Source organism: Anomaloglossus baeobatrachus, chromosome 2 (genome assembly GCF_048569485.1).
Source record: "Anomaloglossus baeobatrachus isolate aAnoBae1 chromosome 2, aAnoBae1.hap1, whole genome shotgun sequence".
NCBI classification, from domain to species: domain Eukaryota; kingdom Metazoa; phylum Chordata; class Amphibia; order Anura; family Aromobatidae; genus Anomaloglossus; species Anomaloglossus baeobatrachus.
Window position 1 is genome coordinate 188,240,349 of NC_134354.1, and position 18,178 is coordinate 188,258,526.

An 18,178-nucleotide genomic window follows, 5' to 3' on the forward strand; every position below is an offset into this window, starting at 1 on the left:
AGTGATAGTTCTGTTTTATATAACTTGTTTTTTGTTTTTTTTTTACTGCACTTTTCTATGTCCTGTTGTGTATAAATATGTGACTCTTCAGATTTTGTGTTATACCATGCCTGATGAAGAGACCTGAGTAGTCTCGAAAGCTTGCAATTATTTCCATCTTTTCAGTTAGCCATTAAAAGGTATCAACCACTGAGGACTCTCAGTTCTTTTAAACAATTTTTTTTATCTCTACTGGCTAACACGGTACAAAGATATATTTTACTTGTAGTAGACAGTAGTATCGTCCACATGATACAAAGTATTTATTATTTATACTATAAGATGTATAAAGTTCTGTGAATTTGGAGTAATGAAAAGTTGTTAAAATGTAAAATGTCCCACACAAATCCAGAGCCATGCGATGCTCCATGTGACGCTACTAGCTGACATGCTTCCCTTCTTTCTGATGATGTGTAATGTTTCAGCCCCATAAGTAAATCTCAGTCCTCAGCCCTCCCTCATCGCTTCCATTGGGCAGGAGGCGGTGTTCTGCTGATCAGTTAAATTCTTCCTAAATTTTTTTCTCTGGCTTGCAGAGACTGCAGATCTTGTGTGAATGTGTTTAATGGTGGAGTAGACGTTTCCTCTCAGTGAAACTAAGTATTAAAAAGTGCACAGGAAACAGGAGTCGAGGAGAAGAATAAACCCTGGCCAAAGAAAAACTTGTGTGGTTTCCTTCAGTCAGGAGTGTCCCTCTCAACCCATATTCATCCTTCCCTCAAACAAAGGACCAAGGAGAAGAAAATGAGGAAGAAAACTCTGAACATCTAAACAGATGCTTTAGGAGGACAACTGATTCCATCTACACATAGAAATGGAGGCGTAAAGTCTAGCAGGAGAGACAAGGTAATATGGAATCTCTTATGTCCATTCTTTTCAATGTTTCTACTGTACAAATTGTATACTCCCACATTATCATTACAGTGTACATATACATAGTAGAGGCATTCTACATAATTTCTAGGGTTCAGTATGGTCATGCTCTACTCTATAGAAACTCTGGAAAGTTGTAGAAAACTCTGGAAAACAATTACCAGACCTGTCGTATACACAATATATATTGTTGGGTAACTTATGTAGCAGAGCGTAAACAATTATTCCCTTTTCCTGTAGTGTTTTCAGGGGTTTTCTGCAGTTTCTCCAGCATTTTCCCACCAGTATGGTTTACTTTACTCACAATGAGTTGTTTAGAGAAAGGTTTAACCCTTTTGAAAAAGAACTGTGTTGCGGATGTTCGTAATTTGCCAAATAAGCAGTAAATAGCCTCAATTTGCATGTTCAACTATATTGATACAGCTGACTGCAGGAACATAAGGAGTAACATTGGAGTATTTGTTCGAGGAGCCAAAACAGACTACCAAAACCAAATGTTCTGCTGTACAGAGAATTGTTGGGGCAGTGGGGGAGGGCTGACATACATGACTCAGAGGGATGTTATATCCGCAGGGATAGTAGAATGATGTGGTCTATGTTTCATGCAACCACATTACCTGAGGACTATATATATATATATATATATATATATATATACCGTATATATATATATATATATATATATATATAGCTATATCACAGAGGTAAATGAAAGCCAGCTCAGCTTGTCCGTATCCTGGGTCAACAGCTCACCTGATTATTTTAGTCCTGCATGGATCAGGATTGGAAGTCCATCCTTCTCATGAATGGGAAAAATGGTGCATTGATCCTGCTTCTACCTTGTCGTTGTTGGATCAATGCACCATTTTTTCATATATATATATATATATATATTTGTCGCACTTTTTGCCAACAGGGGAGGCATTGACACCGCTAGAATACAACAGGCATCACAATAAATCCAGAAGGACTGGTACCATAAAAGCAGGCCATGCCACTAATATTGGGCCCTTGGAGATAGAGGCCGAGGCTTGGCAATCCCTTCCCCTTTTTTTGGTTAGTTGAATTGTATTGTTAGCTCATGATATTGAGGAGTTGGCAATTAAATCATAAAATGGGTTGTAGTTAAAACAAAAGCTCCTTTGTTCTGGGTGGTAAAATCAGCCCCAAAAAGAGAAATCCAGTTTGACACTATAACTGGTCCAATAGTAAGTTCTGCCTCTTACCCTGCAGGATTTAACCTTTAAGACGTATTCTTAGGTTAAGTCATCAATGTGTGCCTTCGTACATGATGCTGCATCTAGGACCACATCCTAGTCATCCTTGATCTTTTTTCTTACTGATGATTGGTGGGAGATACAAGACCTGATCCCTACCACCGATCTCATATAAGTGGACTATTCCTAGGCAGTACCGATTTACTGTAAGCCTAACCTGACGGAATTTTTCTGCACTTAACACCATTTTGTTACCTGAACATTTATCATCTCAGTAAGCCAGTACAAAGTTTAGGATCAGATTTCATTACAGTAGCATTATGCTGTGATTTTTGTTTATGCGACTCCAGGTTTTAAAAATATTCTATTAGTCTAAAGAGTTTGGTGTAGCACATTAGTGAGCACGAAAGCTCGGAGACCTCCATGTTATCTCCTTACATGTTTGTATCTTAGAGTAGCATAATATAATTATTATTATTATTGTTATTATTATTATTGTTGTTGAATAAACAGACTTAAAGTAACATTTGTAAGTGCAAAAGAGTAATCGGAAAAAAGCACCAATCCAGTGTTTTTTTCATCTCGCCGCTGTAGTGGTGCTTTAAATCTAATGCGGGTGTCACATGGTACGATATATCGGGCGATATGTTGGCGGGGTCACGTCGTAAGTGACGCACATCCGGCATCGTTTGATATATCGTAGCGTGTGACAGCTACGAGCGACGGTGAACGAGCAAAAATACTCACCTTATCGTTGCTCGTTGACACGTCGCTCATTTTCAAAAAGTCGTTTCTTCTTCTGTGCACCAGTTGTTCATCGTTCCCGGGGCAGCACACGTCGCTCAGTGTGACACCCCGGGAACGATGAACACAGCTTAGCTGCGTCCCGCCAGCAATGCGGAAGGAAGGAGGTTGACGGGATTTTTATATCCCGCTCATCTCCTCCCCTCCTCTGCTTTTGGCTGGCTGCTGTGTGACGTCGCTGTGACACCGAATGTTCCTCCCCCTTCAGGAAGAGGATGTTCGCCGCCCACAGCGAGGTCGTCCGGGAGGTAAGTGCGTGTGACAGGGGGTTAACGACTTTGTGCGCCACGGGCAACTAGTTGCCCGTGACGCACAAATGACGGGAGCGGGTACGATCACTTGTGCAATCACACGATAGATCATCCCGTGTGACGCCCACATAAGTCCTCCTGCCCCCTATCTGATATTCACCTTCCGGCAGCTTCATCTTCTATTGGTCTTTTCTAGAGGGTTTGTGACCTGCCGGCAGCTCCAGTGTTTCATTGTACGCGCCAGGCTCTATAAAAGTTTTGTTCTGGTTCTCATAGAGTTGCACTGAGAGCTCATAACATATCTTCTGACTTCCGCTCAGTCAGAAGTTACCGTCACAAGATGACGCCACAAGACCACAGCTGTGTCGGTAAAAAGTGAAGGTGAGTATATGACAAGGGGTAGGGGGGGGTTTATTTATAGCACCACTCCAGCAATTTTTTTTATTGCACTGCTGGACGAGTGCTTTAAATGTAAGTCCCTGAGCCCTGTCTTAAGCTCACCTTCTAGCGTGTTCATCTCTTATCGCCACCACTCCGTCCAAGATTTGTGACCTGCCAGCAGCTCTAGTGTTTCATGTAGCGAGCCCGAGGTCACAACTCAATACATCTCTAAGGCTGCTTTCACACATCCGTTTTTTGCCGTCCGGCACAATCTAGCAAAAAAACTGATGCAACAGATCCGGCGAAAAAAACTTATCTGTTGCATCAGTTTTTTCCATGCGTTTCTTCTGATTTTTGACGGATCCGTTGTGCTACTAAGCATGCACAGTTCAAAAAAATGGATCCGTCGTTGAATTTCGTCCTATGCCGGATGATGACGGATCCGGCGCCATAGGCTTCCATTATACAACATGCCGGACAACGCCGGATCAGGCGTGGTCCGTTTTTTTGTCGGAGACAAAAAACGCTTCATGCTGCGTCCTTTCCGGTCGCCGGACGAAGACATTTCACCGGATCCAGCGGATGCCGCATGCAACGCAAGACCATCCTGCACATTCCAGCACTAATACAAGTCAATGGGGAATAAAATAGATCCGGCGCTGGATCCGTTTTATCCGTTTTTTGCCAGACGGCGAAAAACGGATGTGTGAAAGCACCCTAAGTGAGCCTCAATCTGGCCTCTTCCTGGTTATCATAGCTTGTGACGTAACTTCTGACTTCCAGAGGACTACATGGCAGCAGTTTTACTAGTTCTCTAGTGATAATCTTGAGCTGTTAAAACTATTAGTTTATCAAAACTACAGAAAGCAACCCAGTAAGCAACAGATCACTGAACACAGGGTCTCTGCCCCTACATTATGCTGTTCACAGGTTAGACAACCAAAACCTGATGATTTCCTTTAGGGCCGAGTTCAAAAGGACATATTTCATGGTATGTATATATACCGCAATACCGAAATGACCATGGGTCTCCTGACCCAAATTTACAACCTCATATATACCACCGTGAGTCTGTGCATTGTGGTTCATGTACAGAAAATAGTGAATATATTACAAAGTTCATAAAGTTTTATACTATAGTAGAATTTAAGGGGTTATCCTATAATTATAATATAGCACCAGTCCGGATGAAACAGGTATCTGATTGTTAGGTATCCCAATGCTGGGACTACTATGGTCATAAGAATGAGGATCCATTAGTGGCACACTAACACTGCATTTATTGTACAGGACACTATTGGAAAAAGTTCTGGACTCCTGGACAATGTCTATGAAAGCCTGTCATTGTGGGACAACCAGGATTGCCAACCCTCTTTTTTACAATTTTCCTGGAATACTGGACTAAAAATCATATAAAATGGCAAACGTTTACAGATATAAACCATGCCCCATTTAAAAAAAACAAAAAAAAAAAAACAACATGTCTCTGTGTCACACCCTGAATGTAATGCCCAAGAATCACAAAACATACGGAATTTAAAAGATACAATGAATAGGGTATATGTAGTGTTATGACAATACTGTGAGGTATACTGTGAAGTTGTATATCGATGTCATTGCAGCTCTAAATGTGACTGTAGTATAAGATGTAACAGCAGAATACTGACTGCAGCTATGGATGTGAGTGGAATATAAGGCGGGCTTTGCACACTACGACATCGCAGGTGCGATGTCGGTGGGGTCAAATTGAAAGTGACGCACATCCGGCATCGCATGCGACATCGTAGTGTGTAAAGCCTAGATGATACGATTAACGAGCGCAAAATCGTCGTAATCGTATCATCGGTGCAGCGTCGGCGTAATCCATAATTACACTGATGCGACGGTCCGATGTTGTTCCTCGCTCCATTGGCAGCACACATCGCTGTGTGTGAAGTCGCAGGAGCGAGGAACATCTCCTACCGGCGTCACCGCGGCTTCCGTAGGATATGCGGAAGAAAGGAGGTGGGTGGGATGTTTACATCCTGCTCATCTCCGCCCCTCCGCCGCTATTGCCCGCCTGCCGTGTGACGTCGCTATGATGCCGCATGACCCGCCCCCTTAGGAAGGAGGCGGGTCGCCGGCCAGAGCGACGGTCGCAGGGCAGGTGAGTGCATGTGAAGCTGGCGTAGCGATAATGTTCGCTACGCCAGCTATCACACGATATCGTACCTGCGATGTGGGCGGGGACTATCGCGTGCGACATCGCAGCATCGGCTTGCGATGTCGCAACGTGCAAAGCCGCCCTAAGACAAGGTGTAACAGCAGAATGGTGACTGAAGCTCTGGAAGTTACTGGAGTATACGACATAATGTAACAGCAGAATACTGACTGCAGCTCTGGATGTGACTCGAGTATATGATATCATGTAACAGCAGAATACTGACTACAGTTTTGGATGTAACTGAAGTATAAGTGTGCCACCCCCGTGCCAGCAGCCAGCGCTGCTCGGATCCTGGCCTTCAGGGGTGGTGGTTTGAGGGTCTCACGGACACACCGAATAAATGGGGGGACGTACAGTGCCTACAAGTAGTATTCAACCCCCTGCAGATTTAGCAGGTTTACACATTCGGAATTAACTTGGCATTGTGACATTTGGACTGTAGATCAGCCTGGAAGTGTGAAATGCACTGCAGCAAAAAAGAATGTTATTTATTTTTTTATTTTTTTTTTTAAATTGTGAAAAGTTTATTCAGAGGGTCATTTATTATTCAACCCCTCAAACCACAAGAATTCTGTTTGGTTCCCCTAAAGTATTAAGAAGTATTTCAGGCACAAAGAACAATGAGCTTAACATGTTTGGATTAATTATCTCTTTTTCCAGCCTTTTCTGACTAATTAAGACCCTTCCCAAACTTGTGAACAGCACTCATACATGGTCAACATGGGAAAGACAAAGGAGCATTCCAAGGCCATCAGAGACAAGATCGTGGAGGGTCACAAGGCTGGCAAGGGGTACAAAACCCTTTCCAAGGAGTTGGGCCTACCTGTCTCCACTGTTGGGAGCATCATCTGGAAGTGGAAGGCTTATGGAACTACTGTTAGCCTTCCACGGCCTGGACAGCCTTTGAAAGTTTCCACCCGTGCCGAGGCCAGGCTTGTCCGAAGAGTCAAGGCTAACCCAAGGACAACAAGGAAGGAGCTCCGGGAAGATCTCATGGCAGTGGGGACATTGGTTTCAGTCAATACCATAAGTAACGTACTCCACCGCAATGGTCTCCGTTCCAGACGAGCCCGTAAGGTACCTTTACTTTCAAAGCGTCATGTCAAGGCTCGTCTACAGTTTGCTCATGATCACTTGGAGGACTCTGAGACAGACTGGTTCAAGGTTCTCTGGTCTGATGAGACCAAGATCGAGATCTTTGGTGCCAACCACACACGTGACGTTTGGAGACTGGATGGCACTGCATACGACCCCAAGAATACCATCCCTACATTCAAGCATGGTGGTGGCAGCATCATACTGTGGGGCTGTTTCTCAGCCAAGGGGCCTGGCCATCTGGTCCGCATCCATGGGAAAATGGATAGCACGGCCTACCTGGAGATTTTGGCCAAGAACCTCCGCTCCTCCATCAAGGATCTTAAGATGGGTCGTCATTTCATCTTCCAACAAGAAAATGACCCAAAGCACACAGCCAAGAAAACCAAGGCCTGGTTCAAGAGGGAAAAAATCAAGGTGTTGCAGTGGCCTAGTCAGTCTCCTGACCTTAACCCAATTGAAAACTTGTGGAAGGAGCTCAAGATTAAAGTCCACATGAGACACCCAAAGAACCTAGATAACTTGAAGAAGATTTGCATGGAGGAGTGGGCCAAGATAACTCCAGAGAACTGTGCCGGCCTGATCAGGTCTTATAAAAGACGATTATTAGCTGTAATTGCAAACAAGGGTTATTCCACAAAATATTAAACCTAGGGGTTGAATAATAATTGACCCACACTTTTATGTTGAAAATTTATTAAAATTTAACTGAGCAACATAACTTGTTGGTTTGTAAGATTTATGCATCTGTTAATAAATCCTGCTCTTGTTTGAAGTTTGCAGGCTCTAACTTATTTGCATCTTATCAAACCTGCTAAATCTGCAGGGGGTTGAATACTACTTGTAGGCACTGTATATGTACGGGCTGGGCCGTATTAAGTTCGTGACGCCACCCACGGTGTGTGGTGAGGTGGGACACCACCGCTGCTGTTACGGGGCACCCTTTGGGAGATGTTGTGCAGCAAGTTGTTAACCCTCCGTGGGCAGGGATGGTGGCCCCGGGACCCAGTTGGTGCGTGCAGGGGATGGCGACCGCAGGGGGGTGCTGGTGTACTCACAGTTAGTAAAACACACAAGTCTCTGGTAAACCAAGGTGATGGTGGCCGGTGCCGCGGCTGGTTGCGTTCTGGTCCCCCCACCCGGCTGGTGGTCTTTATCCTTTTCCTGCATTGCTTTAAGTAGAAATGACTTCTCAGTTTGAAACGTAGGAGTCCGCTCCCGGCTGGATGTGGCTTAAGGAGCCGTGCCTGCAGATGCTGGCCCGTGGGATCTATGGGCCCTGGCGGTGACCTCTTATCCCTAATTGGTGGGCTGTTGTCTTCTATGAGGGACTTTGGGTAGGACAGAACCTCTAGTCCTGAACTTAATCGGTTAATTAACCAGTTCCACTTGTTTCTGGTCTTGGCTTCAGGGTCCGAGTACCCCCCTTTCTGCTATGGTTTCCGGGTCGGTTCCCCGTGTCGGTACTGGCGGGATACAACCCTGGCTCGGTTTACCTCGGTTCTGCCGAGCTGTCTTCCCGTCTCCTGCTGACAGAGACCACCGTCTGCCTCCTAGCCAGTGGCACCAGGGCTCCTACCCTGGTACCGTTCAACTTGGACTTCACTGCTGGAGCTACCCCTAGCTCCAGCCCACACTCCTCTCCAAACTGAACTTCAGCCTAATCTGGACTTGATTGACTGTTTTCCCGCCCTGGGATGTATAGACACCTGGGTGGGTGTGTCCCAACTGCCTGGTCATGCCCACTCGTGTGTCTATCTTTCCCTAAGGGGGGGTGACTAGGGTTTCTAGGTTGGCTGTGTGTTTCCTAATGAGGGAAGGTGTTATGCAGGGGCCTACCTGTGACTACCTGGTTTTTGCCAGGGCATCACATATGACATGCTGTAACAGCAGAATACTGACTGCTGCTCTGGATATGACTGGAGGATACAACATAATGTAACAGCAGAAAAGTGAACACAGCTATGGATGCGACTAGAAGATAAGACATTATGTAATAGCAGAATAGTAAGCACAGCTCTAGATACGACAGGAGGATAAGGGGGGTACTTTACATGTTGCGACATCGCTAGCATCGGCTAGCGATATCCAGCGCGATAGTACCTGCCCTCGTCGTACATGCGATGTCTTGTGATTGCTGCCGTAGCGAACATTATCTCTACGGCAGCATCACACGCACATACCTGGTCGGCGACGTCGCGGTGACTGCCGAACAATCCCTCCTTCAAGGGGGAGGTGCGTTGGCGTCACCGCGACGTCACTAAGTGGCCGGCCAATAGCAGTGGAGGTGCGGAGATGAGCAGGTCGTAACATTCCGCCCACCTTCTTCCTTCTGCATTGATGGTGGAGGCAGGTAAGGAGATGTTTTTCGTTTCAGCGGCTTCACACACAGCGATGTGTGATGCCGCTAGAGCGACAAATAACATCGTACCTGCAGCTGGAGCGACATTATGAAAATGAACGACGTGACACAGATCAGCGATTTTTAACTGTTTTGCGCTCGTTCATCATCGTTCCTAGGCTTTACACATTGTGATGTCGCTACCGGCGCCGGATGTGCGTCACAACAACCGTGACCCCGACGATATTTTGGTAGCGATGTCGCAACCTGTGAAGTACCCCTAAGACATGATTTAATAGCAGAATAGTGAATGCAGCTCTGGATGTGACTTGTAGATAAGACATGATGTAACAGCAGAATAGTGACTGCAGCTCTGGCTGTGACTGGAGCATAAAAATGATATAACAGCAGAATATTGACTGAAACCATGGATGGGACTGAAGTATGACCTATGACATATGTTGTTGTAGTGCCCCACGGGGCAGGCGGTTAACCGGGCATTCGACTGTCGTTGTCATGGGCGGCCTAGCCCAGCTCCATTGCCCCGAGGCGTACAGAAGATGACTGGGGAAAGATGATGGGGGTAGTAGTTAGGTGATTGTCGTGACAACACCTGTGGTATGCGGCCAGGGAATGGGCCACCGCTGCTGTCACTGTCCTCCGGGGCAGATGGTAGTAGCAGCTAGGGATGGTATCGCTCCCCACAGGTGGAGCGGGCCCCAGGGAAGATGATGAGGGGAGTAGTAATGGCGGGCGCCGAAGCGCGGAGCGGTGGTGCCGGTAATGAAGAGACAGAGTCTATGGCTGAAGTTCCAGATTGTTTACTCCCTTTTAGTGCTGTGCTGCTCACCCGGGTAATACCAGTCACTTGCTATGATTGGCTCCGTCGAACCCAAACCTATTAGAGATCAGTCTGGTTTGGGTGTTCGGTGGGTTTCCTCCTTGTAACACCTGTCTTTGGATCCCCTGGTTTGAAGCTATGAGGGGACCCTGGGTTTTACAAGTAGAACTCTTGTCCCTATATGCAGGTGCCGCGGTTCCCAAGTGGGGTCTGACGTTATCCTAGGCCACAGATCCTACTGTATATGGCACTGTGCTCTAGGGCGCTTTGTGGTCAGGGAAGCTTGAAACTTTCCCCATCCAGGCAGATTCTGGAAAACCAATGTGGAGTATGATCTTCCCTAGGGTCCTGCCGCCCTGTGTAGCGTCGATTCCGTGGGGAGAAGGTTCACTCTCCCCATGGCAATCATGTGAACTTCTCCCCCCCACCAGAGCATCTATAAGATGCGACTGCTCCCTTCCTCTCCTGCTGGAGAAATCTCTAATTGTTGTGTTGGCTCCTGACTCCCCCTGCTGGCTGCACCTCCCCCCTCCCAGGTCCTAAGCTAGTGGGACTGGGGTCCATGTGTGAGGGGATCGTGTAAATGCCACTCTGTCGGCGACCCCTTTATTACTCTACCCTAGCCCAGTCCCCAGTGGGAACAGGGCAACCTGGTGTGTATTTGAGTGTGGAATGTGGTGAAACTGGGACTGACCTCTGAATACGTTTTCCAGTTTGGGGCTCCATCTTGTGGTCAATGCTAGTGATGCAGTTGATGTGTGGAGCGAAAGCTACACACCTGTAGAGGACTGGCAATCAGGGTCAGATTGAGCTATTTAACTGAGTAGTTTTCTCTGGTTACTTGCCGGTGGTCAATTGCTCCTGTGTGTTAAGGACATTCTGTAACCAGCTCTGCTCACTTCCAGAACTCCTCTCAGATAAGTGGTTTTTGTACCTCTGCTGATTGTTTTCCACTTTCTTGTTGCTTTCTCTGCTTTGATACTAATGCATGATTCCTATTTTGTCTGTGTGGAGTTTGTGGTGGAATGGGATCATTCCCTGCTGGGAGTGTCTGTATACTTAGCTCCATGATTCTGCAAGGTTTGTGTTTGTCATGCTTGGTATTAATTCAGTGGCTCATCTGTATTAATGTGTTTGGATCCCAGTAACATCTGAGTGCTGGTACAGTGGAGAAAAACAATAGAGATAAAAGAATCGGGTTTGATGCTGCGCTAAAAACCACAATGTCACAAAGTTGTAAAAAATTCCTTTTCTTTATTTCCAAAGGTCTACGCGTTTCAAAGGCATATCCGCCTTCTTCATCAGGACAAGGAAAAATAAAATAAAAGAACAGCCTAACAGGTTAGGCTGTTCTTTTATTTTATTTTATTTTTCCTTGTCCTGATGAAGAAGGCGGACATGCCTTTGAAACGCGTAGACCTTTGGAAATAAAGAAAAGGAATTTTTTACAACTTTGTGACATTGGGGTTTTTAGCGCAGCATCAAACCCGATTCTTTTATCTCTATTGTTTTTCTCCACGGCTATATCGGGGCTGCAGCTTACCGCTTCCTTTACATTCAATTGTTTCGGCTTTTCCAGGAGTTGTGCCTGTCACAACCATAGCAGGTGAGTACCTGTCTTGTTGTTATATTTCCATTTATCATCGGATAAGACCCTATGTGCGCTTTTTTCCACAGTTTCTTCTGCTGGTACAGTGGGGGAGAAGTTGTGTGACCTCAGGAGTTTTCCATATCAGAAGTGCTGGTATATATTAAGACTGCATTTATTACGCCGATTATTACGACTGCAGACAGTTGCTCTTTCCTATCCTTTCCTATAAAGATAGTTTAGGCCTCACCTTTGCTGAATCTGTCTTTTCTGGCTTTGTATTGTATTTTTCTATATCACTGTAGCTTTTACATGTGGGGGGCTAAATATCTATCTTTGGGGACTACTCCGAGGCAGATTAGCTTTCTTATATTTCTATCTGTGAGATTATTTAGTTCTCCGGCTTTGTCGAGGCGTCCAGTTCCTCGTAGGCACGCCCCACGGCTACTTCTAGTTGTGTGTCAGGATTAGGTCTGCAGTCCGTTAAGTTTCCAGCCACTCTGTTACCTTTTTGGGATTCCGGATTTTTTGATCCTCCTTGGTCCCTGAATCATAACAGACCTCTTCAGGATCCAGGTTTAGCATTACACCCAAATTTGGGTGCAATGCTCTGTGGCAACTGAAGCCTCAGGGGCGCCACATTGTAACAGCAGAATAGTATTGCAACTCTATAGATAACTGGAGTATAACACATAATACAACAGTAGATAAGTGACTGTCGTTTTGGAGGTGACTGGAGGATAAGACAAGATGTAATGACAGAATACTGACTGCAGCTCTGGATGTGACGGAGTGACTGGGGTATAAGGTATGATGTAACAGAAGAATAGTGACAGCAGCTCTAGAAGTGACTGGAAAATAAGACTGAATGTAACATGGAATAGAACATGGAATAGTGCCTACAGTTCTAGATGTGACTGGTCTATAAGACATGATGTATCAGCAGAATAGTGACTGAAGCTTTGGATGTGACTGGAGTATATGATATTATATAATACTGTTGCAGAATAGTGACTGCAGCTCCAGATGTGAGTGGAGTATATGACCTGATGTAACAGCAGGATGGTAAGGGCAGCTCCACTCCTTCCTTATACAGCCCGCATGAGTCCCAGGTCGTCATTGTGTTTGTACCTTCAGATATACAGGACAAAATTTGCTAAAGAAAACAAAAATCACAAAGGCTGCTTTTTTTTCGCAGAAGACTATGGATGGATGGCAGACATTAAGCATCTGTTTTCTGCAGTCTTTCCCAAATTTATAGACATTGGCAACTTATCATCATGATAGGAGGGGGTTCTAGAAGTGAAATAAATACCTGAAATGCATTTATGGAAAAGATTTTCAAAATGTCATAAAAGTCTTATGTATAATACCCCTTTTAAAGAGGTTTTCCCCACAAAATACATTTAATAACTAGATCTTGGAATAAAAATAATTTCCACAATTGGATGTTCCTGTGTTGAGATAATCTTATATATATGTGCCCCTGCTATGTACTGTGTAATGTCCGTGTCTGACCATACAGGGACATGGTCTGATCATACCACATCTCCTGGGCTGAGAAGACAAACACAAGTGTATACAGATGTTATCACATAAGGTCACAGCTGCTGGTTTGTTTGAAGTAAAACATTTTTAAAAACAGACAGGGAAATGTTTTACCTCACCAAAAGAGTAATTTGTTGTAATGTCTGTGAACTGTCTTCTGCCCAGGAGCTGTGGTATGACCAGACCATGTCCCTGTACGGTCAGACACGACCATTACACAGCACATAGCAGGGACACATATATAAGATTATCTCAGAGCAGGAAGATATTTTTAACACATCCAATTATTGAATTCATTTTTATTCCAAAACCTTTTAATTAAAATCTAGTTTGTTCATGGGACAACGCCCTTTAAGTTTTTTTTTTTAATTCTTTATTTAACAAAGGAATCCTACATATATAAGGGACAACTTGCTCGGACCTAAAGATCCATATGCACCCATCAGAAAAGCAATTCAAGACAGACATTGCGAAGAAGCTTGTGAACTTAAAATATGTGTAAAGTTACAAACTGTCTAAATACAATAAAAATACATATAATTCCACAAGAATTTGTTCATCTAAAGAAAGAAAAAAAACCACTAAAGGTAAAGAAAAGAAAAGAAGATATATTAGTAGGGTCAAAGATACTAAGATCTGTGAAGCCTTAAGATAGGGCAAAGTATGTAGTGTTGAATGAATGGCCAGGGATGAACAAGAGAGAGGGAGAAAGAAGAAGAAAATCAGGTAAGAAGGGATGGGGAAGAGGGGGGGTATCCTCAGATCGCCTTCCACCATATGTCGATATGTCTAGGTTTGTTGAAAATCCATCTCCCTTTAAGTTTTAATGAAATCCTTGATATTGGTTTAATCTAACAATGTTGCCCTCAGGCCAGAGACGTTTGTGTACCCCTGGGCTATGGAGTCCAACAAGCTGATTCAGATGCTCAACTGCAGGATATGTCACCCACGATCGGTTTTACAGACTAGGACTGGGCATGAAACTAAGTAGGGCCACCGGGCTCACCATTTTAGACAGTTTTTTTCTAATATGTTATGTTTACACTGACAAAATGTTTGATTTCCATGAGACCGTACATTTTTTTTTTCAATTCTACAATTATTTTGTTATTTACTAGTGAATTTATTACTATGTACTATTAAACTTTTTGTTCCTATCTATTGCAGATAATAGCACAATGAAAAGGACTTTAATATTACGTCTGGCAATCTTGTTGGCAGTATGGTTAATATGTGCCTCTGATCAAACTCAGAAGAGAGCACTTCAGAGGAACAGTGGACCTATAAGTACTTCATACAATGGAAGAACTCTACCCTCCCATAGACAGAATGGTCATCTACTTATAAATCAGAATACAACTGTAAATAGGGGTTTACTGAGAAGAAACTTATCACAAACTATGCAGAGAGATGAAAGCCAAACCCAGGTTAAAAAAACCACCACACAACAAAGGCCTGGTGTGAGGCAACCACAGGCTAGGATGTTGAAGGATGACAGCACAACATCTGCACGTTCCAGGACAGCACGTTTTCCATCTACGGCAAGTTCACCTAATATTCTTGCCAGCTTTGCTGGAAAAAACAGAGTATGGATTATCTCTGCACCTCATGCATCTGATGGCTATTATCGACTCATGATGAGTCTTCTGAAAAATGATGTGTACTGTGAACTTGCGGAAAGACATATTCAACAGATTGTCATATTCCACGAGGAAGGAGAAGAAGGGGGGAAAATTAGACGAATTACAAATGAAGGAAAGATCTTAGAACAGCCTATTGATCCCGCTATAGTACCGAAAATGATGACTTCTTTGAAACTGGAAAAAGGAAAGTTTGGTATGGTTCTTCTTAAGAAAACTTTGCAAATAGAGGAAAGGTATCCTTATCCTGTTCGTCTAGAAGCAATGTATGAGGTTGTTGATCAAAGTCCCATTAGAAAAATAGAAAAACTCCGGCAAAAAGGTTTTGTACAAAAATGTAAAGCAGCTGGTGTTGAAGGTCAAGTATCTGAAGAAGGCGTGAGTGGTGGTAGCAGTAGTACAACTAGAGGCACAAAGCCTACCTCAGGTGGTGAAACTGTTCAAGTCACAGTTAAGAAGGAGGAACCAAAAAGAAATGTCATCCCTACAAGGTCAACTAGAGTTAAAAGTACAAGAAAACCCTACACAGCAGCGTCCACACCTTCAACCACGGTTAAAATAACCACTATTGCTCCTTCTACAAAGGCCACTACACGCATTCAAACTACTGCTTCAAGAGCACCAACAACAGTGCCAACAACGGTTCTTCCCACAACCCAAAAACCATGGTCTACTAAGTCTATTACCACTTCAGAGTCTCATAGATTCCCTGTACAAGCTGAAGTAACAACTCGAGATCCAGAAACAGCAAGGCCCTATTTTCCTGTGAGAACCGATAAACACAGAGATAGACAGCATGTGCAGACAGGAAAGCACTTTGCTGCTACAAGCAAAACAAACAAACCAATGGTCCATGAGTCTCACACAGTCGCACCCGTTGTTTCAACAACCACTACAGAGCATTATACAAAAGAAAACACAGGGCGCTTCGGGGATAACCGCACAGATAGACAAGGCCAAAGTTCTCATCATGTCACACCATCTCAAAAGAAAACTCAAAAGACTAAATCATCTAAAAAGAAAGGAGTGGAGAAAATATTTACTAATGAATATGATGAAAAATTTGACACTGGCAAACCCACAACATCACAAATTGAAGAGACTGTAGAAGAGGCAAACATTTCACCTAAAAAAGAAAAAGAGCAGAAAAAGGAGGAAAAACCTGAAAAGATTGATAAAAAGAAAAAAAAAGCTGATAAGTTAGAGAAATCTCCAAAGAAAGAAAAATCATCTAAAAAAGACAAGTCTGATAAAAAAGTCAAGGCAGAAAAAGATCGTAACAAGAAGAATAAGAAGGCAAGTAAAGGTGATGAAGAGAGTTATATCAAACCAGTGAAAAAGACCGTGACCGAGCCACCGAAAAGATCACTGTCAACATTCCTGCAAAACTTTGAAGGCAAACGAAGACTATTGGTAAGTCTATGACTCACTTACGGTACCTTAGATCTACCCATGTTATAACATATATTATTATTGAATTAGAAATCAATTGCTGAATTTGTAGGGACAGGCTTGTAATGTTTATGGATTTACGTTCTTCTTAAGAGATCAAAATATGTGCATTAAAAGGATCCATATTTCTGGAACCGTATTTTAGATATTAAAAAAAACCCAGTATAGTTGTGGGAGCAGCAGAGATTAAACAAGATAAAACAAGAACAAAAAGTTGACACTTTTGACATGATCATAGGTCCTCTTCAAAGGGGCTGCAACTACTATGACATACAGTTAGGTCCAGAAATATTTGGACAGTGACACAATTTTCGCGAGTTGGGCTCTGCATGCCACCACATTGGATTTGAAATGAAATCTCTACAACAGAATTCAAGTGCAGATTATAACGTTTAATTTGAAGGTTTGAACAAAAATATCTGATAGAAATTGTAGGAATTGTACACATTTCTTTACAAACACTCCACATTTTAGGAGGTCAAAAGTAATTGGACAAATAAACCAAACCCAAACAAAATATTTTTATTTTCAATATTTTGTTGCGAATCCTTTGGAGGCAATCCCTGCCTTAAGTCTGGAACCCATGGACATCACCAATCGCTGAGTTTCCTCCTTCTTAATGCTTTGCCAGGCCTTTACAGCCGCAGCCTTCAGGTCTTGCTTGTTTGTGGGTCTTTCCGTCTTAAGTCTGGATTTGACCAAGTGAAATGCATGCTCAATTGGGTTAAGATCTGGTGATTGACTTGGCCATTGCAGAATGTTCCACTTTTTTGCACTCATGAACTCCTGGGTAGCTTTGGCTGTATGCTTGGAGTCATTGTCCACCTGTACTATGAAGCGCCGTCCGATCAACTTTGCGGCATTTGGCTGAATCTGGGCTGAAAGTATATCCTGGTACAGTTCAGAATTCATCCGGCTACTCTTGTCTGCTGTTATGTCATCAATAAACACAAGTGACTCAGTGCCATTGAAAGCCATGCATGCCCATGCCATCACGTTGCCTCCACCATGTTTTACAGAGGATGTGGTGTGCCTTGGATCATGTGCCGTTCCCTTTCTTCTCCAAACTTTTTTCTTCCCATCATTCTGGTACAGGTTGATCTTTGTCTCATCTGTCCATAGAATACTTTTCCAGAACTGAACTGGCTTCATGAGGTGTTTTTCAGCAAATTTAACTCCGGCCTGTCTATTTTTGGAATTGATGAATGGTTTGCATCTAGATGTGAACCCTTTGTATTTACTTTCATGGAGTCTTCTCTTTACTGTTGACTTAGAGACAGATACACCTACTTCACTGAGAGTGTTCTGGACTTCAGTTGATGTTGTGAACGGGTTCTTCTTCACCAAAGAAAGTATGCGGCGATCATCCACCACTGTTGTCATCTGTGGACGCCCAGGCCTTTTTGAGTTCCCAAGCTCACCAGTCAATTCCTTTTTTCTCAGAATGTACCCAACTGTTGATTTTGCTACTCCAAGCATGTCTGCTATCTCTCTGATGGATGTTTTCTTTTTTTTCAGCCTCAGGATGTTCTGCTTCACCTCAATTGAGAGTTCCTTAGACCGCATGTTGTCTGGTCACAGCAACAGCTTCCAAATGCAAAACCACACACCTGTAATCAACCCCAGACCTTTTAACTACTTCATTGATTACAGGTTAACGAGGGAGACACCTTCAGAGTTAATTGCAGCCCTTAGAGTCCCTTGTCCAATTACTTTTGGTCCCTTGAAAAAGAGGAGGCTATGCATTACAGAGCTATGATTCCTAAACCCTTTCTCCGATTTGGATGTGAAAACTCTCATATTGCAGCTGGGAGTGTGCACTTTCAGCCCATATTATATATATAATTGTATTTCTGAACATGTTTTTGTAAACAGCTAAAATAACAAAACTTGTGTCACTGTCCA

At 43.6% G+C, this 18,178-nt stretch overlaps 1 protein-coding gene across 1 annotated transcript in view; it reads left to right on the top strand.

Annotated features, from left to right (window-relative positions):
• The first annotated feature begins 581 nt into the window (after positions 1-581).
• The window catches only part of CCDC80 (coiled-coil domain containing 80), a 162,703-nt gene continuing 145,106 nt past the window's right edge, over positions 582-18,178 (top strand). The window contains exons 1-2 of the mRNA XM_075333554.1: positions 582-885; positions 14,349-16,234. Coding sequence (XP_075189669.1) covers positions 14,360-16,234 — 1,875 coding nt within the window. The 5' untranslated portion in view covers positions 582-885; positions 14,349-14,359. The remainder of the gene's footprint in view (positions 886-14,348; positions 16,235-18,178) is intronic.